This window comes from Protomyctophum parallelum (genome assembly GCF_964188405.1).
Source record: "Protomyctophum parallelum genome assembly, chromosome: 2".
NCBI lineage: Eukaryota > Metazoa > Chordata > Actinopteri > Myctophiformes > Myctophidae > Protomyctophum > Protomyctophum parallelum.
In genome coordinates, this window is record NC_139699.1 from 26,883,842 (window position 1) to 26,908,237 (window position 24,396).

At 42.3% G+C, this 24,396-nt stretch overlaps 1 protein-coding gene across 1 annotated transcript in view; it reads left to right on the top strand.

Moving 5' to 3' along the window:
* LOC310854129 (aminopeptidase N-like) overlaps window positions 1–23,421 on the top strand; it is a 32,011-nt gene extending 8,590 nt beyond the window's left edge. The window contains exons 2-21 of the mRNA XM_083758645.1: window positions 2,796–3,706; window positions 4,573–4,715; window positions 5,653–5,792; window positions 6,736–6,862; window positions 7,217–7,371; window positions 8,029–8,142; window positions 8,582–8,725; window positions 10,238–10,303; window positions 10,799–10,864; window positions 11,129–11,310; window positions 11,641–11,720; window positions 13,772–13,908; window positions 16,759–16,814; window positions 17,508–17,655; window positions 18,213–18,304; window positions 18,699–18,809; window positions 19,535–19,702; window positions 19,878–20,018; window positions 21,470–21,551; window positions 21,699–23,421. Of these exons, the coding sequence (XP_083614771.1) occupies window positions 3,096–3,706; window positions 4,573–4,715; window positions 5,653–5,792; window positions 6,736–6,862; window positions 7,217–7,371; window positions 8,029–8,142; window positions 8,582–8,725; window positions 10,238–10,303; window positions 10,799–10,864; window positions 11,129–11,310; window positions 11,641–11,720; window positions 13,772–13,908; window positions 16,759–16,814; window positions 17,508–17,655; window positions 18,213–18,304; window positions 18,699–18,809; window positions 19,535–19,702; window positions 19,878–20,018; window positions 21,470–21,551; window positions 21,699–21,851 (2,916 nt within the window). The 5' untranslated portion in view covers window positions 2,796–3,095 and the 3' untranslated portion in view covers window positions 21,852–23,421. The remainder of the gene's footprint in view (window positions 1–2,795; window positions 3,707–4,572; window positions 4,716–5,652; window positions 5,793–6,735; window positions 6,863–7,216; window positions 7,372–8,028; window positions 8,143–8,581; window positions 8,726–10,237; window positions 10,304–10,798; window positions 10,865–11,128; window positions 11,311–11,640; window positions 11,721–13,771; window positions 13,909–16,758; window positions 16,815–17,507; window positions 17,656–18,212; window positions 18,305–18,698; window positions 18,810–19,534; window positions 19,703–19,877; window positions 20,019–21,469; window positions 21,552–21,698) is intronic.
* The last annotated feature ends 975 nt before the right edge of the window (window positions 23,422–24,396 follow it).

Genomic DNA, 24,396 nt, shown 5'->3' on the forward strand with positions numbered 1-24,396 from the left:
GGGAATCGAAGGGATGAGCGAGTTACGTCAGGACTTCGGTGCTCTATAGAGGGTGCTCTTCTGCAACCTATGAGTGATTCTTTCTTTTGAAATATTTGGTGTTTACATAAAAAAAAGATTGGTAAGAATGCTCAAAAACGCTGACATTGGCTGCAGTGTTCTAGAGAAACTCTGGCAGTGAATGAGTTTTAAGGAATTATTAGAGCCAGAGCCATTGTGCACATGCAGACATTCCTGTGATCCTACAAGGATAGTTATAATTGAGACCTCTGGCTCTGGACCCACATGTAGGTTTTGTAGACCCTGGGCAGTAATTCCACCAGAGCCTTCTCCTGTTCACGGCTTCCCTCTCAATGAAACAAAGATGCTCACCCACTCTCGTTTCTTTTGAACACAAAAACATTCTCCGTACAGCAGGGAAATTAAGTCACCTGGGATCCCCTTGGTGTAATCTTCTCTACCAGAAATATGTGACTTGTGCCCCCCTCCACTCCCAAGAATAACATAGTCCCACACAGAAGTTGATCTGGCTTTCTGCTGCCGCAGCACAGACTGCTCTGTTGTATTGTGTTGTCTTCGCCTCTGTCCTGTCATGGCATCACAAATGGTCATGACAGCCATTCCTTGCAGTACTTGATAATAGTTGAGTAGGCTATATGTTCTTTATATCTGGCTGGTGCAAACCGTGGCGTGGCTCTATCCCTGCTCCCTCTGATAGTCATCGATCCCACCCATATGAACCCTTGTTTTTGTTTTGTTTTTTGTGTGCGTGTGTCTCTTGTACAGTATGTAGTGTTATTACTTTTGTAATTTGCTGTCTTGTACTGTTTGTTGTGTTATGTATTTAACAAAAAAATCTAAATAAAGTATGTAAAAGAAATGTAAAACAGGCCAGGTGGCAGCCCATGCAAGCACAACCTGTTTCAACAAGGGAGGAAAGACAATGAGTGAGAGGTAACGGTTGTTGGAAGGAGAGGTCCTTGTATACCTTCCCAAAACCCAGCTGGACCCAGTTGGTCTGATGGCCTTCTCCACTCTGTCCTAATTACTGAGGCTGCCGGCTAGCCAACATTGAGCTAGGTCTGTCAGCATTGTGTGTTGTTATAGGAAACAGCTTCTCTTACATCTCTTCTCATCACCACGTCCACAATAGATTCACATTCCACACTATTTGGTGAATAATTGTTTTGTAGAGTCTCGTCAAGCCTATAGTAGGCCTGGTAGCTTTTATTTGTTGTTTCTCAGTTGAGGTTCCAAGCGAGCTGAGGCGATGCCAAAAAGTGATGTAAAAATGATGTTGCTATTGAAGGATATGAACCCGCAAGGCCTTTCTTACACCCTAGCTGTGGTCTGTGGCAAAGATGGTGGGAGAAACAATGACGTTTGAAGTTTGATTGATTTCCTTTATCTGTGTCATGTGGGTTTAGGAGCCCAGCTAAGTCAATACACTAGTGAGATATAGCAACATTAGAACAGAACACTCCATAACGTTCCTGTTTTTATTGATCATAGGAGATTTGTGACTTGGAGTGATTGCACAAACGGGACTTTAAAGCACACTTGGCTGGAGTGTAATGAGCTGGGCTGAGCTGGGTGTGTGACTGACTGACTGCACACCTGTTGTGCATCAATCAGTCATCCCCACACACTACTAGAGAGAGATCGAGTGTCTGTCTGTCTCGAGTCTCTTGACAGCATCTACATCTGCTCATTCTCTAGAGTGAGATTGACTGATTAATCCTGTGTGCATAGATTAGGTCAATTCACAACAATTTATTACAACATGTAACACATTACATGTCTGTAGGCCTATATTCAGTGCCAATGGTTTAGTTTAAACACTTCCATTACAGTAGATGTGTCACAGAAGCTGTTTGAAACACCCCCCAGGCCACCATGTACATTGTATTCTTACTTCCTTCACAGGTCTTACTAATGAAGGTCAGAGTTGTGCTATAGATCCAGCTCCAGGAAAACCACGCCCTCGCTGCTCCGAAGCCATATAGATATGGTGCATTCACACGGGCAGATGAGATGATGCAAAGGCGCGTTGTGAGTTGATTTGGAGCAGCTATGTGTACGTCTTTGCAACGTCATGTCACTGGCTTCCGTTGACAATGAATGGTAGACAGCATTGTTAAATCTGCCCGTTTGAACGCAACATTAAGGATGCAGAAAACCCCGCCCGTATGCCTTATTAGCCTTATTAGCATTATTTAGGTTGTTGTACAATAGGTGTTTGTTATACTTGTGCTGTGCTGCATGTGAAAACCCCCCACAAATGGTGAAGTGTATATATGTTCCTCTTTATCTCATGTCTTCTCATTGTGATAACTTGTAAAGTGCAGCTGATATAGTATTTATAGTAGTACTTAGAGAGGATAGGGAACATTGTGACATTTCAAATGTTGTCTTTGACTCAGGTTGCAGATTAATCATTACATGCAGTTTGGATTACCAACTATACAATTCATTGATGTACACTGTACAGCTTTATCGATTCCCCTTTAAAGTTTAGATATGATTAATGTCTTCCTGTATCTCCAGTCCCATCTACCTTACCTTAATGATTAAACAATAGAAATAAGATCAAACTCTTGATTGCCAGCAAAATCTCTAAGATACTTGACTTTTATATAGTCCATTTGTTTATTAAGTCCAATGTGCACGTGAGCTTCTAAAAGTGGATACTTTACTGATGGGGCTATATTCTATCTCCTGTTTGTCAGCTTAGCTGAATAAAGTGCCGTCGGAATAATGATGCTGACGTCTCCTTTCTTTCCATATCTTCCCAGGTATGATGGGAAACGATTGTCTGCCATGCAAATTCAGCCATCATCAATCCGTTAAGACCTCCGCCTCCAGAAACAGATTAATCCTTAGCTGAACCCAAGGATCAAATGCCACCACCAGTCCCTCCCCTCTCAGCGTTCTAGTCTAAAATAACAAAGAAAGACTTCTCACCCAGTTTTAAACAATAACTTACCAATTAACCGAGAGAGGGAGAGAGAGAGAGAGACAGAAAAGAGACCAGCATATATTGGCTGTCCTGCAGTCCCCTTCAGCTTTCTGCACTATAACCTTCTCTAGCTACCATGGGGATGGGGTTCTATGTCAGCAAAAGCATGGCAATGGCACTACTGCTGTTGGCTGCCATTGCTTTGATCGTGATCATAGCACTGTCAGCGGTCTACGACCGAGAGAGAGGCAGGAATGCGGCGATGGGGAGCAACAACGCTATTACATCTACCACATCAACCACGTCCGATGCCACCGCCACTCCCTCCGGCCCCAAGGACCCCTGGGAGCTGTACCGACTTCCGGTCTCCCTGTCGCCGGTCTCCTACAACGTCACCCTGTGGCCTCGCCTGGAGCCTGACCCCGAGGGTGTGTACGTCTTCAGCGGCCACTCTGAGGTGCTCTTCACCTGCCTGACAGAGACTGACCTCATCCTCATCCACGCCAACAAACTCAACTTCACAGACTTCCAGGGACTCCCGGCGAGGCTGACCGGCGTCAACGGAACGTCCGCGCCGACCATCCTGAGGTCCTGGCTGGTGGTAAAGACAGAGTACCTGGTGATTCAGCTGGACCGTGCACTGCAGGTCGGAAGGTCGTACGCTCTCCACACAGAGTTCAGGGGAGAGTTGGCCGATGACCTGGAGGGGTTCTACAGGAGCGAGTACATGGAGGACGGCGTTAAGAAGTAAGTACTGTTACTGTAGCACAGTGGCTTTCAACCAGTGCCTCGGAAATGGAAAAATAGACCCATTGCCCCCGCCGGCGGGGGCAGCGCTGCCCCTCTCATGAACAGCTCTCAGCGGGTCAATGGAGACCCAATTGGTCTCCGGTTCCAACTCCGATGTTTTTGATTTTCCCCCCTGGACCCCCCTGGGATTTAAGAGGTTAAAATCACAAAACTACCGGTAGGCGCTCGGTGGCACAGTGGTAAAGTGCCTGCTCACCGCGGTTCGAATCTACCGTGGTGCATCTGGCTTTGTCGACTGTACAAACACTGTTGGCCCATGTTCGGTTGAGGAAAGCCGGGCGAAAGGGTTGATATTTGTCACTGTACGTAACCCTACAGGCTCGGGAGGCATCTGTCAGCAGGGACTGTTTGGTGGGAGGAGTAGGACGAAGGCTCTACTTCTGTATACTCATATATTATACGTTATACTCATAATTTCAGCAATTAGATGAGTCTACGTACACATTATAATATACTGTATCATATCGTCTCTGTTGGGTGGAAACCTCATACTGTAGGCCTATGTCCAAAACTGTTACTTTTCAGCATTCAAATTCAAAAACGGCAAAAGTAGCAGATCTACAAGCTCAAAACGCGTAACTTCGAGCTTGTAGATCTGCTACTTTTGATGCTTTTGTGTGACGCTCTAGTATGATCAAGTATAGGGCATCAATTTACGAAAAACATAAGGGGTTTCTGCACGACAGTAACAATATTTATATTATGTAATGATTATTTTATATTATTCATCCCTGAGGGGAAATTACTGCAGTGAAAAACATTGTTCATTGGGTAAGATGTTATGTATTTTTGTTTTTCTTCAGAGTTGTCGCCACTTCTCAGATGCAGGCAACATACGCCAGGAAGGCCTTCCCTTGCTTTGATGAGCCAGCCATGAAAGCTGTCTTCAATGTGGTCCTCATTCACGACCGTGGTACTGTGGCTCTCTCCAACAGCATGGACATAGGTTGGTTTCTCAGTGCCTTATACTTATTCAGGATTCAGGTTCAGGATTTGTAGAGTTCCCCCCACGAATTGAGAGAAAAGCATAGACAGAAGGACTAGGACAACAAAAACTAAGTCACACTGTCAGTCACAACAGGAAGGAGTAGAAAACTAAACACAAGCATATCACAAATCCCTAGGGTGGGGGAAGAAAAGGCTCGGTCACCTGTCCTTACGTGGCACCTGTTACTTAGACTGTACGTGTCATCTTCATGTACAGCTGACTGTCAGATCTGAGTGACCTGAAGCTAGGAGATTGGTATAAAAGTTCCACAATATAGAGAGGTGCAAGGTGCCATGTCATTGTTTCGACAACCCAAGACCATTACAGGCTTTGGACACAAACAAGAGAATTGCACCTTTTGTGTGTGAGAAGAAATGTTGGTGGTGAATAATTGTTTTGTAGAGTCTCGTCAGGTGTGAAGTCTCATTCGAATCCTGAAGCGCACCAAAGAACCGCATTCTACTTCGCATATCATATTTATCAAATACTTAAGGTTACACACACGAACGAATTAATGCAGTGTACAGGATATATAGCACAAGATATGGCCAGTACAAAATTGAATGTTGATCTGACCCCCCAGCTCGCCCAGCAGTCTGCTGTCACCCAGGTATTCATGCGCTTCTCACCCTCAGGGCATCTTACTGGTGTTATTATGATTATGATAATGATGTTTTTCATCAAGACTCATTTTGTAAATAATAATTCCAAGTAGAAGCTAATGCTATACGCCAGCTTAATACCTTTGCCGACTTCCAAACAATTACAATTGCCACTTTACTGGGTCAGTTTAAAGTGGCAATTGTAAGTGTTTGGAAGTCAGAACCACTGCACAATTAGTATGAACCCAGTCTGTCTCCTCTGTCTGTCTGTCTGTCTGTCTGTCTTGATGCAGAGACTGTAGAAAAGGTCATTGATGGTGTTGCTGTCACAGTGACCACATTTGAACCCACAAAGAAGATGTCCACGTACCTCCTGGCATTCATTGTCTGTGACTTCAGTTACGTTGGATCTGTGCGTGACAACGACGTGACTGTAAGATGTGAAGCCTTTTTGTCAGTGGTGGAAGAAGTACTCTGATATTTTACTCAAGTAAAATATAAAACTACTCTGTTACAAGTAAAAGGCCTGTGTTCAAAATGTTACTTGAGTAATGGTACAAAAGTAGAAGCCAAAATTAAAAGTATTAAAATGTTTGAAAATAGCTACTAACCTCGCATCACCAGGCTTTCCACCTCGGAGGAAAGCCTGGTCTGTGTTTCTAAATCGCTGTGATCCTGTCTAGACCAGATGGTAAAAGAAAAAAACTCTTATTCCCGTTTGTGGTTGATCCAGCTTTTTCTGCGTCGTTTTGTTTTGGTCCCCCATGTTTGTTTTTAGTCTCGCCAGTCGCTACGAGTTGGAATAAAATATGGATACCAAACTAACTATTCCAAGACGTATTTGAAGAAACGTGTCGGATTCATAGGCCACATCAAGGATTTTATTGGGTAGGCCCTAAAATTTCGATGTCCTTGATCACAGGGAATTTTGGTTACTTCTGATTCCACTTTGTGGTTTCCTGCCTGATGACTACAAAACAGTACTACAACATACAACATGACGAAAGTTACCATCCGCTCCCGACCGGATCATAAACCCGAAAAGGATGATAGATGATAGTCTATCTATGAAAGCTATGAAAAGGTTTAATATGCACAGCACAATTTTATACAATATATAGTGGGGGTCCCTGCTTCATCTCTCTCTCTCAGCTAAGGGTTAATTCCTTGGCCTGAAAAACTTTGAAGACCCCTGATCTAAGTTATGTCAAACCTTTGTTTATACACAGGCAAACGGAATGTTCTTCAAAAGAACACAATGACCACAATCACATTTCCATAAAAGTAAAAGAATACAATATACAACAATAGGAATACAATATAGCCTAGCTTTGTTTCTATTATTGGCTTACATAACCTCTTTAAATTCTTTACAGGTCAGGATCTGGGCTCGTAGGAAGGCTATTGACGAGGGACAGGGGATCTATGCTCTCAATGTTACTGGACCCATTTTGAAATTCTATGAGAATTACTACAATGTACCTTACCCACTCTCTAAATCAGGTAGGCTGTCACAACTCCACATAACACATGTCTCATAGACACCTTTAATTCCATATAGTCGTATAGTATACCATAAATTATGTTTTTAGCATGCAATACCTTACTATATTCTAGTGGTGTGCTACAGTATATGGCTTTATATGCTTTTATATGAAATCTGCAACTATCAAGATTTTATGGAAGATTCTTCTGAACATAATATTAGCTAGTTCGACCACATTGAGAGCTTGTAGATAAGCTATTCTTGCTGCACAGAATGCTCCCATTGAAGACATGCAGGCTTCTACGGAATCCAAATGACTAATCAGTCGTGGCTGTCGACTGAGAACTTTAATCCATGAAATCTCTCTCCAGATCAGATTGCTCTGCCAGATTTCAACGCTGGGGCGATGGAGAACTGGGGTCTGGTGACCTACAGAGAGACAGCCCTGCTGTATGACCCAATCAAGTCCTCCACTGGGAACCAAGAGAGAGTTGTCACTGTGGTCTCACATGAACTCGCTCATATGGTACACTTCATCTACTGTACATCGTGCATTTCCCGTCGGTGTGTGTGTTGGTTGGTCGGGGTGACAGCATGTGACATCATCAGGGATGGAGCACATGACATCACGTGACATCATCAGGGATGGAGCACGTGACATCATGAGGGATGGAGATCCCTGATGTCATCAATATTAAGCCCATATTTGGAGATCCCTGATGTCATCAATATTAAGCCCATATTTGGAGATCCCTGATGCCATCAATATTAGCCAGCAACTCTACATCTGACCTAAAACCCTTAGATCTCCATATATGGAGCGACCTGTTCTGACATTCCATATGTTGATCCTTCCCCATCTATCCTTCCTCTTCGATGTCTCCCTTTTGACTGAATACCTGTCCATTTTAACTCTAGACCGGCCTGCCCCAAAGTTATTAGTGCAGCCGTGCCCGGCAGCCGGCGAAAACTAGAGTTCTTAACAGGCCAGAAAATGAAGATCTTACGCCCCATGCCACAGCGCTCGCCCAGCAGTTGGATGCATGCACGGCCCCTTTAAGGCGAGGTCCCTTCTCGCCCTCAGGCGTCTTACTGGTGCCTATGAGGACGGATTTTTACAATGCTTTTCAATGGGAACAGAGCGGTACCGTTTATTTTAACTATACTGTATTCTGTTCTTCAGTGGTTTGGTAACCTGGTGACTCTTCGGTGGTGGAATGACCTGTGGCTGAATGAAGGCTTTGCATCCTACGTAGAATACCTGGGAGCCGACCACGCTGAACCCAGCTGGAACATCGTAAGACCAATTCCTCTAGGAAACTTTCAGGACACATGTCTGCACTCACAGAACACAAATCATTGTCTGTTTTGTTTGAGCCGCTGGTGGGGCTCAAGGTTGGTCAGGTGAAACCTGACATGAAATGCTTAGACAAACATACATGTTACTAAAATAATAATCAATTAATCATATGGGGGGGGGGAGAACACAACGGAGACAGCGCACGTAAACAACTGCCGCGAGGCGTGAGGTTGTGACACAATTACACACAATAATCATAGTACCGGTGTCCGGTAATATGGGGGACACACACACAACAGACAGCACTTCTTTCATCTGACAAATATTGCTACAGTATGTGATCATTTCTTGTTTCAAAATATGACAGGTTTAGGCATAAGGCATTTTCAACATCTTGCGTCTGGTCATCATCTCATCTTTCTCCTTTGGTTGACAGAAGGAGCAGATCATTCTGCATGATGTCCACAAGGTGTTTGCTGTGGACGCTCTGGCCTCGTCTCACCCACTGTCCCGTAAAGAGGAGGAGGTCAACACTCCCTCACAGATCAGTGAGATGTTTAACACCATCTCGTATAGCAAGGTAATCCATTCATGATCCACTATAAGAAGTTGCTACTAAATAAATAAGCAACCAGGTCTATGAAAACGAGCCTAAAAGAAGCGACTGCAGGCTGCACTTAAACCTACAATATATGGATTGGCTATTTGCCGATCTATAACTTCACCCCACGATCACAATATGCGACGCGCTGTGTGCTGAAAAAAGCAATTTAGAATATATTTTAAAAAAAATTACACAAATCTGGGACAGGGCTCTGTGGCCCAAAACATTTTCAGATGGAGATTAGGGATAAATGCATACAATGTAGGGGCCCATGACATGAACATATTTGAGAAACACTGGGATTAGGATGCAAGCCCAAATAAGCCCAGAAAAATGCAACTCACAACTACCAATATTTGCAAGCGCCTTAACAGAAAAACACGCCCAAAGTCGCTTATAATAAGGACATGGCAACACTGATGAGAAGTGTTGCCCTGATGAGCATTAAGGTCGTTTAAGTACATACACACACCCGGATCATTATATTTGTATAATTTGCCACGGTGTGGACTGAACAACAATGCCATTACTCATATACTGTAAGCCCTATGTTGTACAACAAATAGCGACAATAGGCGAGCTGCTACTTTCACTATTTTTGAAAACTTGTTGTTGGGGTTTTTATGACATGCCCAGAATATCCCAGAGTGTCATTCATCATGACATTCTCTCTCCATGTACTTTATAACAATTGTTTGTGTCACAGATCTACCAATCTACCATAAAGTAATCCTGGTCGGGGCACCTGATGGAGGGGAAAGGAACTGGTTGGAATAACGTGTTCCTTCCACACGCTACGTCCAACCAGGGAAACTCCCCCCTGTCAGGTCACGTGTAAAGGAGCAACTTGGACACTCAGGCATGAAGGAAGCATGATATGAGTTCAAATCCGTTGCTCTCCCCATGTCCCCCATATATTGGGACTAGGTTGGCGGAGGGTGTGTAGAGCCCAGGATCACATTAGATAATTGACACAGGGATGAAAAATGGGTCACAAAATCGGTTTCCGAGGCTACAAAATCGTGGGATAATTTTTTCGTGGGATAAATTGTTCACCTGGTTTGTAGTGTATGAACGGCAGGAACACTATTACTAGAACATCATTTTCCATGTTAAAGATGGAGTGTTGTCACTATATCAATTTCTTTTTACTTTTTAAGTTGACAACCACACCAAGGGGTGTGGTTAATGAGGTAGTACTGTCACCTAATTAATTAACACATGAAGAACTGGAAGCAAAAAAGTGTGTGTGTGTGTGTGTGTGTGTGTGTGTGTGTGTGTGTGTGTGTGTGTGTGTGTGTGTGTGTGTGTGTGTGTGTGTGTGTGTGTGTGTGTGTGTGTGTGTGTGTGTGTGTGTGTGTGTGTGTGTGTGTGTGTGTGTGTGTGTGTGTGTGTGTGTGTGTGTGTGTGTGTGTGTGTGTGTGTGTGTGTGTGTGTGTGTGTGTGTGTGCGTGTGCGCGTATACATACATGTTATGCTGTTTCCCAGGGTGCAGCAGTGTTGAGGATGTTGTCAGAGTTTCTCACAGAGCCTGTGTTTGCTAGAGGACTTGGTGTGAGTACAATACATTTTCTAAAATTAAAAAAATAATAAATAAACAGGAAAGTGCTTTAGCTTTGCGAAAACATACATTGTTGTTTGTCACCTGTCAGCGTGTAGATTTAACCTCAACACCATTACATTTGACTGAATACCAGATTATACAGTTAGACACTTTTATAGCTGCAATACGTTGAATCTATCCTATAGTCACTTTTATAGATGCAATACTGAATTTATCCATCTATTGCATATTTTTTGGATCGCACCAGAGTAGTACACTTCGAGATCTAAACTAAAATGATAAAAGCAAAATGTTTATTAGATAAAGTGCTTTTTTGTTGTTGCTCATTAGCATTTCAAGTGTATAGATTATAGATAGGAGAAAGAAGGGAATGGAGGTGTCTCTTTGAATCACTATGCCTTGAGTATTACAGTATACTGTATGTTGTCTGTTTGAATCACTATGCTTTCATTAATACAGTACATATATTGTCTTTGTGTCTCTAGTCCTACCTGAATCACTATGCCTTCAGTAACACCGTATATACAGACTTGTGGGACCACCTCCAAAAGGTAGGTCTCAATTCAAAGATTAAATTTGAATACATAAAAACATGTCTTGATGGATTAATGTTTATGCTACTGTACATTTGATGTGTGTGTAGGCCTATGTGTACATCTAACTATCTACTACAGGGAGATTAAACCCCACTACATACAGTATTGTATTGAATTGTGTTGCAGATTAAACTTTTTCATAGATCTTTCATAGACTTGTTTGACAGCACTATCATCAGTGTATGCTGGATTGATCCATTCATCACTTATTGTTCACAGGCAGTAGACGACACCCCAGGCACGCTCCCCAGGATTCCTCACACAGTCCATGACATCATGAACCGCTGGACTCTTCAGATGGGTTTCCCAGTTGTGACCATCGACACACGGACAGGACACATCACACAGAAACACTTCCTGTTGGACCCAGACTCTCCAGTGGACAGACCCTCTCCGTTCAAGTAGGAATCCGTTTTAGAATGTACCATTGTAGCTGTCGGACAGAAACATTCTATCTCCATATTCTAACTTTTTGTGTTTTTCTTTTTTTTTGTAAATTAATTCCTACTTGATCATACTACAGCATCACACAAAAGCATCAAAAGTAACCGATCCACAAGCTCAAAAAGTGGCGTGAAGCGACAGGTTTTGAGCTTGTCGATCTGTTTAATTGTACCGGATTAGAACTCAGATAATCAAATAATCCATATACTTTACAATATAGTATGTATAACTGCTTATCTATGTATGCATCTGAACATGTATTGATGTACTGTATGTGCTGTCCCTAGTTATGAGTGGATTGTACCCATTAAGTGGATAAAGACTGGCAAAGTGCAAGAACAGACCTATTGGCTCGATAAGAAAGACGGTAAGACCTAATTCACATTAATCTGATCATTGATCTTTTGATCGAAACTGATCGCAAACAACAAAGCATTTTTTCTTTGGGTGCTGCTACTGACCTTATTATTTTTGAGGGGCACTAGCCCCTCCTATATTCAGCTATTAGTGTAGATATGTCATTAAATTCCCATTGACAATGAATGGAGAATTCTAAGCGATAGTGTCTGAACAAATCGCTTAGTGTCTGTTTTTGAGGGGCACTAGCTTCTCTCCTCTAGACAATAAAGTAAATGTATTTATTTATTTAACCTTTATTTAACCAGTAAAATCACATTGAGACTGCGTCTCTTTTACAAGTGGGAACTGGCCAAGAGGCAGAAATAAAAATTACACTTCAATACCACATCATCAATGTTACATTTTGAACCAGCAAATACAACATCCATAATACACCTTAAAGTACCTATACATAAATACAACAAGTCACCTGTCCTACTTTTTTTTTCCTATTTTTATTTTTATGCATTTAGCAGCTTCCTTCCACTATCCATAAATGGTATCTTGTGGCCACACTACCAAGTACCCACTATACATTATGCTGACTCCTTTATTTGCGCCTGGAGGTGTGCCCGTGCAGGCGTGTTGATGTGCTTTTCCTAAGCGCATAGTGGGCCCTCAGACCACCCGCAACGTATGCACACCTGTAATGGACAAGTCGGGAGTGGAGCTGCCTGAACGCAGAACATTCACATCTCGTTCTCTCCTAATTCTCCACGAATCTCTGATTCTAATTTTCCTACTGTATAGTCAGCAGAAGTGAGTGTCAATTGTGTAAGTCTATTCAAAGAAGAGGATAATTGTGCCGTGCATTGTGCGCAATTGCATTCGGTCTGTTCAGTTCCCTTAATTCATTGTGCATGAAATACTGAATGGGTTACAATAATAACATTCTATATAATCAGTAACATGATGTGATATGTACTATCAATTTATCAAATAGTTTTATTGAAAGGCAAGCAAGGGCTAGAGAGTATCAAACTAACGTCAGGTTGTCCAATGTTAGAGCACCTCAATGCGGTTCAGAGTAAAAACTCAGCTGGACACACAAAACAACCTTCTGTATCAAATATAAATTTATTCGAAAGCAGCAACACGTTGCTCTTCCATGGGCAGAGAGGGTGAGTCTTCTCTTAACATGTGGTTTCATTATTGTATCGCCCAAACCACACCTATGCATAATGTAACAGGTAGCGGAGGTGTGTCCAAGATAGCATTTTCTTTTTACAGGGGAACGCCCCTTCCGCAATGCTAAATCCCCAAATTATGGGTTGAGGGACTCTGACGATAGGACGATAGGGCTCCATAAAGTATATATAACTGGGGGACATTGATCAATGAAGTGTATAGGCCTATAGGTTTTAAGTGTTAAGCCCATACTTTGTTGAGGTGATGTTGTGCAAAGACAATTTAGATGGATTTAATTTAGGCTCCACACACTGTCTTCTTTTTTTTTTTTTATATTCTTTTTTGCTTTTTCTGCCTTTATTGATAGGTTGAAAGTAGACTGACAGGAAATGGGGAGAGAGATGGGGGGGGGGGGGGGGATGACACGCGGCAAAGGCCGTCGGGATCGGGAGTAGAACCCACGGCACGCCGTCAGGCTGGCTTAGCAGCCTAGGTGCCCAGACGGTTGAGCTAACCGCCCGGGCCCACAAGGAGTTTATTACAGATACCTTCATCGGGTATCTGGAACATATACCTGATGAAGGTTGTTTAGACCGAAACGTACAGTAACACGTTAGTTTATTGCTCTAAGTGAAGACGGTGTGGGGGGTATCAATTTCTTTCATGTTTCATGCCTTGCCTGCTCCTACGCAGTAGGTGTGAAAAAGGACGGGTGACAGGGGTGTATTTTAATGGCAGGTGTAAATGTAGTACAGTTAAATCTAATAGGCTGTCTGAACATGAATCCAAATTGGAGTCAATAATAGGTGTAGTATAGGGGGCCTCTGACTAGCTCAAAGTAATTGGTATCTTTTACAGTGTTTCTTTTGATCTTTTCCGTTTTCTTCCCAGATGTCCATGATCCGATGAGAGCGTCTGGAGCAGCAGACTGGGTGCTGGCCAACAGTAATGTCTCTGGTTACTATAGGGTTAACTATGACCTGGACAATTGGGAACGCCTGCTGCACCTGCTCAACACCAACCATCAGGTTAGAACCATTGCCTGTAAAATGGACGGAGGGAGCCCTTAGAGTATATATTCTAATCAGGATGAAGGGTTTGACCCTTTCAAACGGCAGTCTGGCCAAGTGTCTGTATTTAGTTGTGAGGCTAGATACAGGATACGATTGCTCACCCAGCCCCAGGTGACTTGAGGTGAAGGCTCCTTTGATTTGGTAACATTGCTTTGGTTGACATGCTGGGGACACAGAACGACACTGATGCCTTCAGTGTCTGCACATCCTGCCTGATAGTCCTGAAGGCAGATCTTCTGTCTTCAGTCTTTCGCTCACTGTTCACTGCTCACTGTTTACCTCAAGCAGGTCTTCAAGGTGTTTGCCTTTGCACAGGCTATATGGCTAGGACTCGTGCTTCAACCACTCAGAGAACTCCAACATGGTGTTGGTTGCTCCTGGGCCGCAGAGCATTGTGCGGCAGAATTCAGCTCTCATCTCTGGTGGCAGCTAAGTTCTGTGTCTCCCTCTGGGCCTAGGGTAGACACTTGCTATTTTCCGTAATACTAATTGGTGGGGCTGTCCAAACTTGTTGTTTAGGTGTCAATCGGGTCTCTGTTGGTGAAGTCGGGTCTAGGTGGTCTAAAAGATGAGTTAGTCAGGGGATATTAATACAATCTGGTAATAAATTCCTTATCAAGAATTTTCTTCACCAATGTGTTTGGAAGGGTGTCTACTAACATATCCCACATTGCTTTATATTCAACCACCCTAGGGGAACTTTTGACAGCTGCTGAAAGTTGGGGTACCATCAACAACCTATATAAGGCAAAATGTTCATTATGCTTTAAGTAGCATGTGACATGTCAAACTAGGGAGTTTTCATGATTCTGAATGCATTCCAAGCATTAGCTATGCACGAAGAACACTCCTTGGGCTGAAAACGGCCATAGCCGTCATCACAAAATGAGGTCTGCACATTTGGGCAAGTGGATATATGGCTGAATTTAGCCCAAGGGGTTTGACCCCTAGTTTGGCCATAGACTCCCTAGTTTGGCCATAGCCACTTGGTATGGTACCCAACTTTCAGCAGCTGTCAAAAATGCCCCTAGGGTGGTTCAATAGAAACTAATGTGGGATATGTTAGTAGACACCTTTACAAACACATTGGTGAAACAATTCTTGGTAAGAAATGTATTCACAGATGACATTATTCTGATAATATTTCCTGACTAAATTGGTAAAATAATAGCAGGTCCACCATTTTTGAAAAGGCTGCCATTGTCACAGGATAAATCTAAATAGTACAACTGTATTCCTCCTCCTTGAAAATGTAGGATTAGTCACCAGAATCAAGATCCTAGGTGGTGTAGAACTTGAGTTATTGGGAAATAACAGAAAGTTGCCGGCCATTTAGAAAAATGTCTACCATGGTCACAGGACAAATCTAAATAGTACCAATGTATCCCACATCCTTGAAAATGTATGATTAGTCACCAGAATCAAGATCCTAGGTGGTGTAGAACTTGAGTTATTGTAAAATAACAGCAGGTGGCGGCCATTTTGAAAATGGCTGCCATGGTCACATGGCCAATATAAATAGTACCACTGTATTCCTCATCCTTGAAAATGTGGGATTAGTCACCAGAATCAAGATCCTAGGTGGTCTAGAACCTAAATCAGTTAAACTTGTCAACTCCGTCAGATGTTCGTCAACTCCGTCAGACGTTCGTCCCGTGATGTTTTTGTTAATTTCCAAACAAATAGAAAATTCAATGTTAAATCTTTTGTGCTTATGTATTGAAACACCAACTGAAATGATACGTAATGATGATTTTTCTTTTTTTTTACATGGTTTTCATGTTATAATATTGAAAATAAAGGTTGAAATGACGGATTTGAAAAATTGGATATTTCATAATAGTGTGATATTGGAACAAAACAATATTAAAAGAATTGTATTACTTAACTTGATTACTGAAAGCCATTATAAGATAACTGAGGACTTTATATTATTGTTGAAATTATCAAATTCAATTAAAAGGGATTTTAGTGTGTCTGACGGAGTTAATCAGGTATTAAGTGCATTTTAGAAAGAAATGTTATGCGAAAAACCTGTTCCTTCTCAAGATTGGTAGTTGAGACCTGTGTCTACAAATACATCTATTTGATTTGAATGTATCTTAAAAAAAAAAAAAATCTAGTTTGAAAAAAGTTTTGTCCCTTATCTCAAGAATGGGTGCATTACTTAAAAAATGTATGGGACCATAATTTAATAAACGCATATCATGATTATTGAAAAAAAGACTGAAAATGTTTACTAAGGTTATATAGCCAGCAGAAGTGGAAATGGCAACATCTGCTGGGCCATTAATGAGAACTGCAGGTGAAACAGCCGGCTATACTATTTATTTCTGCCTGACAGAAACAAAATATATATATATATATATATATATATATCAGGTTTTATTTATTTATTTATCAAGCCATAGCCAGTATTTTTTTACTAAAGATTTCAGATCTTTTTTATTGGTACACTGGCACCGCTGAGATTTCCCACCCATACGGCTGATAAACCTCCAACTTGGAGGACCAAGGGGTCTATTGCCTCCTCCCCTTGCTGGGGGAGACCCCATGGGTCCATGCCCAGGATACACTGGCCGTTGGTGGGAACCACTTACTTTGCACATGTCAAATGTAATATTCCGAATGAATGCTTTGGGTCATGTAAACGAAAAATACTTTTATTCAGCTTCCATGTAAACCGTTGGGTTGGAATCTCTTTTCGGAATGAGTTATTTTTGAAGAGTGAATAAATATTGTCCATAATATACTGTAAACACAGTGTGTAAGTGAGAGCATGAAAACCCTTCTAATCATCTTCAGGTGATACCAGTGATCAACAGAGCTCAGATAGTGGATGATGCCTTCAACCTGGCCAGGTGAACAAGCTTTTCACTGTCATGCTAGTATTTATTTTCTCTTTCAGATTTTTCAATATTCACTAATCACTTATCTATCACTTGGATTTTTTTATATATATATATATTTTTTTATATATTTTTTTTTAATCCCACGATTTTGTAACCCATTTTTCACCCCTGTGTCAATCATCTAATGTGATCCTGGGCTCTACACACCCTCCACCAACCTAGTCCCCATATATGGGGGACAAGGGGAGAGCAACGGACTTGAACTCATGCTTCCTTCATGCCTGAGTGTCCAAGTTGCTCCTTTACACCTGACAGGGGGAGTTTCCCTGGTTGGACGTAGAGCGTGGAAGGAACACGTTATTCCAACCAGTTCCTTTCCCCTCCATCAAGTGCCCCGGCTGGCCAGGGGGAGGCAGTTTAGTGACCAGGATTACTGCATGTTTTTTGTGAGGGTACCTACCCTAGGGGACACGGGGAGAACATGCAAACTCCACACAGAAAGGCCCTTTCGCCAACCCCGCCTTCGGGTATGGGCAATGTTGACACGGAGAGGAAACACGCCGCCAGCACCCACAGCGTCCCGAGCGGGAATCGAACCCAGGACCTTCTAGCTGTGAGGCGACAGCACTACCAACTGTGCCACCGTGCCCCCGTTCAAGTTGATTTCTTTAAACCCATTTGTCTTTGTTTATTTGATCCTAGAGCTAAAATAATCAACACAACGTTGGCCCTGAGAACAACCAAATACCTGTTTAATGAGAGGGACTACATCCCCTGGGAGTCTGCACTGAGGAGCCTCAGCCATTACATACTCATGTTTGATAGGACCGAGGTCTATGGAGCTTTACAGGTTTGTACTCGTGGATTCAAGTTCTCAGTTGCCATGACTGATTCCAGTCATTTAGAGGCATTAATGCCAATTAATGTTTTGTCATTTTATTTAACTTTATTCCATTACTGTATTATTATTACTGCTAATACCATTACTTCTAATACTGCTACTATAGTACTGGTACTATGAATATAACTACCGTATGAAATACTCAATGTTTGATCAGAATGAGGAGCCTAAATGGGCAATACTATTTCTGTACTACTAGCAGTAGCAGTAAGATAATCACCTTAATCTTTTACCTTTTTGTCTTTACTTAATTATAAGCACATCTTGTGTTAAAGTAAGAAACTAGTGCAAACCACCAAGTGTAAATGGACTTGTTAACGCAAACCTACTTGGCGAATGAAAGTGACATTCGCTGCTGCTTGTTTTTTTTTTTTATATATTTTTTATCCCACGATTTTGTGCCGCTTGGTTTGATGAAAATTAGGAATGAAGATATTGTGAGGTAAATGTAAAAAAAAAAGACTGGTACCCCAAACTATTTAAGTTAGTTTGTTTGTTTGTTGTAGGCTTACCTCAAGAAACAAATAAGACCTCTCTTTGAGCACTTTAAGACAGTGACAGAAAACTGGACCAAAGTACCAGAGGGACACAATGACCAGTAAAAAACACACACACACACACACACACACACACACACACACACACACACACACACACACACACACACACACACACACACACACACACACACCCCACTACGGGAAAACATACTGTAATCTGTATACTGTTACTGTATACATACATACATGCATGCGCGCGCACACACACACACACACACACACACACACACACACACACACACACACACCCCTCTACGGGAACACATACTGTAATCTGTATACTGTTACTGTATACATACATACATGCACACACACACACACACACACACACACACAGACACACACTCATGTTGTCATGTACCATATTGAAAATGTGGTCCTAATATGTAACTGACAGCTCCATTAAATGCTCTTGTGTTTGTGTCCTGTCAGGTATAATGAGATTAACGCAATAGGAATGGCCTGCAACATGGGAGTGGAGGGCTGCCGAGAACTCACCAAGGGCTGGTTCAAACAGTGGATGGATAACCCACAACACAACCCGTTCGTATTTAACTATATACAGCATTGGTAGTAGTACACAGGCAAAATCTGTTACTCACCCCACAGTCTTGAATTTATGGAGAGATTTCCTAATGTTTTTGTTGCATTCCTGGGCCAATAATTCAACATTCTCATACAGCACTGCTGTATGAGACGGTTGAGACCAATGCAAAACTATTTCAGATTTCCGATCATGTGATCAGATTGGGACAACCCTAATAATAGTTTGTTATACTTTCTGGCCTTGACAGCCCATACATCCAAACAGATTTGCCGTTCACTTTATGCATGCGCATACCCTCTATTGGCAAATGTTTTGGGTGAAGTATTCCTTCAAAATGTAGGATGGCAATACGGTTAATTATCCACCTAATCCTAACTGGCTGATAGAACCGTTTTCTTCTTGCATGGGACAAATGTGACCAAACGTTTGACTGGTACCTCCGTCCCCGCATGCTCGAGCCACGAGAGTCTGAGCCGAGCGTTGCCATGTCCGCTTCAGCCAAATCAGCGCATTTCGAGTTATGTCCCTAAAAGGGACAGAATTGTAATTCGTAACTCGATCATACCCCCCCATCTAGTCAACATGTGTCGTCATGGGCTACCCCCTTCCAGTCATACGTTTGGTCAAACACGAGACCCAAGACTTGGGAGTGGCTTGGGAGTGAGAATGCATTGCATGATGACCACCTGAACGTCCCTATGTTGTTATTGTGCTGACTCAGCATCCACCCCAACCTGAAGTACACAGTGTACTGCAGTGCCATCGCATCCGGCGGTGTGGAGGAGTGGGACTTTGCCTGGAGGATGTTCAAGAACACCACCGTGGCAACGGAGGCTGCCAAACTCCGGTCAGCCCTAGCCTGTACTAAAGTCCCCTGGTTGCTCAACAGGTACTGCGAAAGAAATAACACCTTATTTATGGTGCGTTATACCACAGTACAAAAGAAAAACAAATGCACGATTCACTTCAAGTCAGACCTGTTGGCTAGTTAAAACACCATTCATGAAGCTAGAGTAATATTTGTGCTGAACTAAACCAAAGCCAACATAATGTCTGACTCTCAGGTATCTGGAGTACTGCTTGGACCCCACAAAGATCCGTAAGCAGGATGCCAGCTCTACCATCCAGGGAATCGCTGGGAATGTGGTGGCCATGCCTCTGGCTTGGAACTTCATCAGAGCACGGTGGAGCTACATCTTCCAACAGTAAGCCTTCAGACTGTAAGGTGTAGCAATAAGTGCTATTTATCATGGGAAATATTGATAATTTTATTTATAATTTGTATAAAATATATTGTTTTTAACCAAAGGAATTATGCAAATCAAAATATTCATACGACCATTAACATGGATGCTTATTGAGATCTGTCGGTTAATGTATTGGAAAAGCATTGAAATCAAGTTCTCTCAAATTAACACGTTTATTAATATAATTCCTAGGTGTAAGCACAAGTGAGAAGACTTTGCTGGGCATTTCTGCCTGACGCACCTCCGACAGTGCCATGGTTCCTATTTACATGCTAATGTTAAGAACCACTGAAATGGTGAAAAAGTCATAAACGGGGAATTATTAATACTTTATTAAAATAATAAACTATTATTATTATTCATAAAATATTTTTTCTTACAAGAAAGTATTTCTAAACTAGAAAAAGTGCCCTTCTGGGCACAGGTCTCCACCAGGTTATCCACAGATCCGTGCAGTTAGAGGTAAAAACACTTTTCGGCCAGTTATAGCGCCACCTTGAGGCTGAGTTGAAATTGTTCATGTGGCATTTTGTCCTCGGCCTAGTGGGAATGTGCGTGCACAATTTCACGGAAATCACGCGATGTGTTCATGATTTGCAGCATTTTGTTTGAAACTGAGCACTCCTGTGAACTTTGGAAGCCAATCTTAACCAATCAGGATGGAGTCTGAGAAATCTGAAAGACCCGTTTCGTTGAATGGCTCTAGAGAGACTGTGTACTAATTTGCGTGATGTTTGGACAAAATCTGTAGGTGTACTGTGAAAAAACTTGTTTTGCACAAAGTGGCCTCCTGGTGGCGCTATAACAGGCCGTTCTGGAAAGTTTGGGGCAGAGGTTCATCGTTGGCATCCAGGGAGTGTGTGTGCAAAATTTGGCATCGACCGGGTTAACGGTGGCCGAGATTAGCTGTTCACGGACACACGGACGGACGGACGGACGGACGGACGGACACACAAACGGACGGACGGAGTGCAAAACATACTCTCCCCACATGCCTTCGGCCTGGTGGAGACAATAAATACAGTTATTGCTAATACAAAGGTTTTTGTACCCAATTCGCTTACCTAGACTGACATGTATGAACAGGTACAGTAGTAGCAGCTCAGTAGTATTTTAATGGCCAAAGCTTATAGATCCTGTGAGTATTTTCGGTGAAGAGTTGTGGTGTTGAGGGAGAAAAAAATCTCCCCTCAACACCATCTCTTCACCGAAAATACTCACAGGATCTATAAGCTATTTTCTTCGGATGTTTGCCACAGAGCAAGTGGCTAACTTCCTCTCAGGGTTCCAAACTCGTCTTTTCAAAGGAAGCGATTCATTTTTCCTTCACTGGTAGAGGTTTGAACTAAGAAACGACTAAGAAACTATTTCTTACTTCTTAGGAATAAACTGTTTTGTCTGTCTGTCAGGTATGGCAGAGGATCCTTCTCCTTCTCTAATCTCATCAATGGAATAACAAGGAGATTCTCCACAGAGTTTGAGCTCAAGGAGGTATGCACTGTAGCTCGATCATGCTTAAGAATTACTACAAACATCAGGGCACAGCGCTGGATGACTGGATAAGGTGTCAGTATTGTAGGGTTCATTCATAAAGAAGTTTCTGCCTATATTTCTCTGTCTCTGTGTCTCTCTCCACAGCTGAAGCAGTTTAAAGAGGAGAACCTAAACGTTGGGTTCGGCTCAGCGACTATGGCCCTGGAGCAGGCCATAGAGAAGATCACAGCCAACATTAGATGGCTGACCGAGAACAAAGTACAAGTACTGCAGTGGTTAACTGATGAAACCTCATGATCAAACTGTGCTGCTCATTGTCTAGGTCCAGTCAGGGTTTATTATAAATGACACTTGCAAACGGAATATTTTAGTTTAATCCTGGTAGTCGGCTGACAAAACATTAGCCATTTGTCTTGCTGACTTTTTTACCAGCTGCTGTGTAAGCACAGCTGGTCAATGTTCTCTCTGCGGTGCTTTCACGCCCACTTGCTGTAGTTGAGACCTATGTTTCTCATTGGCTGTACTGACAACCTATCGTCCTGATTGGCTGCCTCGTCTCTAGGCAACCACACACTTTTTGCCTCTAGACGACCTCTCAGCCATGGGATATAAGGCAGCAGCTTGTAATTAATTGATGTCATCAATTCTTTTTTTTCTCACATTTTTCTTTTCTAAACACGGGAAAGTTTGCTGAATAATGAACATTGACGGCAGGTTCAGCACAGCTTATAGCCTACTACAGCAGGGTTCTCGGCATCATAATCAGTTACACAATTACACACATTCACACCTTCTACTGTTGACCACTGAACTATCCAGTACAACCACAGTCTTCAACTGTTGGCCAATGGGAACTGTCCAACAACCATCGCTATGTCGTCCTCAGACAAGCCAAGGACACCCAAATGTATTTGTGCTGTATTTGGCCAAGGACTTGCATTTGAAAATATTTAGTATCGGGGACTCACATGAGAGAACATCTGTGTTCAAATTGATGTTCAAAATTAACATAGGGCCTATCATTGTTGTCGGGCAGAAACCTCTTATCTCCATATTTTAACATGTTGTGTTCTTTCATAAATTAATGCCTACATGATCATACTACGCGTCACACAAAAGCATCACAAGTAGCAGATCCACAAGCTCTAAATGCGTTGCGAAGCGACGTGTTTTGAGCTTGTTGAACTGCTACTATTTTTGAAAGGGACAGTTTTGGACATATGAGGTTTCCACCCGACAGACGATATCTACAATCTATCTACAAGCTGTGATCTTGTAGATTGGCATTTTTTTTAATCTGAATGTTCTCCTATTATGACATAACCAGAATAGGGACACTACAGTATTTTGACTAATATACAGCAGAAATAATATTTTGCTGTTCAAAATTGTAGGGAAAGGTCAGTCTACATAAACGGATGTTTGTTTGTTTTTATTAAATATCTTTCTTTTTAACCCATTTTCTCCACCATTCAGTCATTTTATTATGTCCTCACTACTGTTGAGGACCCCCCGCCTTGGCCCATAGGATAACATACAGGGAAGAATATCGTATCACTCACCCTGCCCGGCTTCCCTCCCCCGACCACGGTCCAACTGCATTCTTGTGGTTTTTTGGTTTTGGAACCAGAAGTTTGTGAGAATCCAGATACACCATGCTCGCTTACATCAATACAGATTTTCCGTTCTTTTGTGCAGATTGTGTACATTGGATGTGTGCATTTCTGTATGTGTGTCGGTGTAAACAAGTGTGTTTTTATACAGTCTGTGTATTCATTTCCCAGTGTTTCTCAAGTGCACAATCCTCCATGTATAATGCCTACTGTAAAAAAAAAATTTGAATAAAGAGTCAATTTATTCGACAGACTATTTGACTGAGACTTTTTATTCTGTCTCAAATTACTGCAGTTTTAATATTGGTCTTAAAATGAATTTTGATGAAATTATGCTCTAATTGTTGGAATCCTATAACAGTCCTTATATCAACCTAAAGAGTACATTTAGATGTGTGTGTGTGTGTGTGTTTCAAAAAGTACTTTTCAGGATTCAAATTCAAAAGAAGCAGATATACAAGCTCAAAGTGGGTCACTTCACGTCACGTTTCGAGCTTGCAGATCTGCTACTTTTGATACTTCTGTGTGACCTACGTATAGTAAGATCAAGCACAGTAGCGCGTTAATTTACGTATGGAGTTTTCTGACCAACACTAAACGGAGAAAAACAAATAGATTTTAATCAAATGCAGACGATGAATCACAGGAGTGAGTAGAAGTCAGGAGTGCAGAAGTCAGCAAAACCACCAGCTCTTTAGAGTTATTTTTACCTAACTGTCATTATGACTATGAGGCGGCTTCCTGATTCCAGTAATTTGTGCTTACATCACCACCCTGCCATATGAGTGCTGTTAAACACTGCTATTCCACTCCTTGAAGCATCTCCTTGTATGTGTCTACCTTCCACTAGACTGTATATCTGACAGCATGGATCTTGCAACTCTATCACTGTCTCCACCAGGCCAAAGCCATGAGGAGAGAGTATGTTTTGCTGTCTCCACCAGGCCAAAGCCATGAGGAGAGAGTATGTTTTGCTGTCTCCACCAGGCCGAAGCCATGAGGAGAGAGTATGTTTTGCTGTCTCCACCAGGCCGAAGCCATGAGGAGAGAGTATGTTTTGCTGTCTCCACCAGGCCGAAGCCATGAGGAGAGAGTATGTTTTGCTGTCTCCACCAGGCCGAAGCCATGAGGAGAGAGTATGTTTTGCTGTCTCCACCAGGCCGAAGCCATGAGGAGAGAGTATGTTTTGCTGTCTCCACCAGGCCGAAGCCATGAGGAGAGAGTATGTT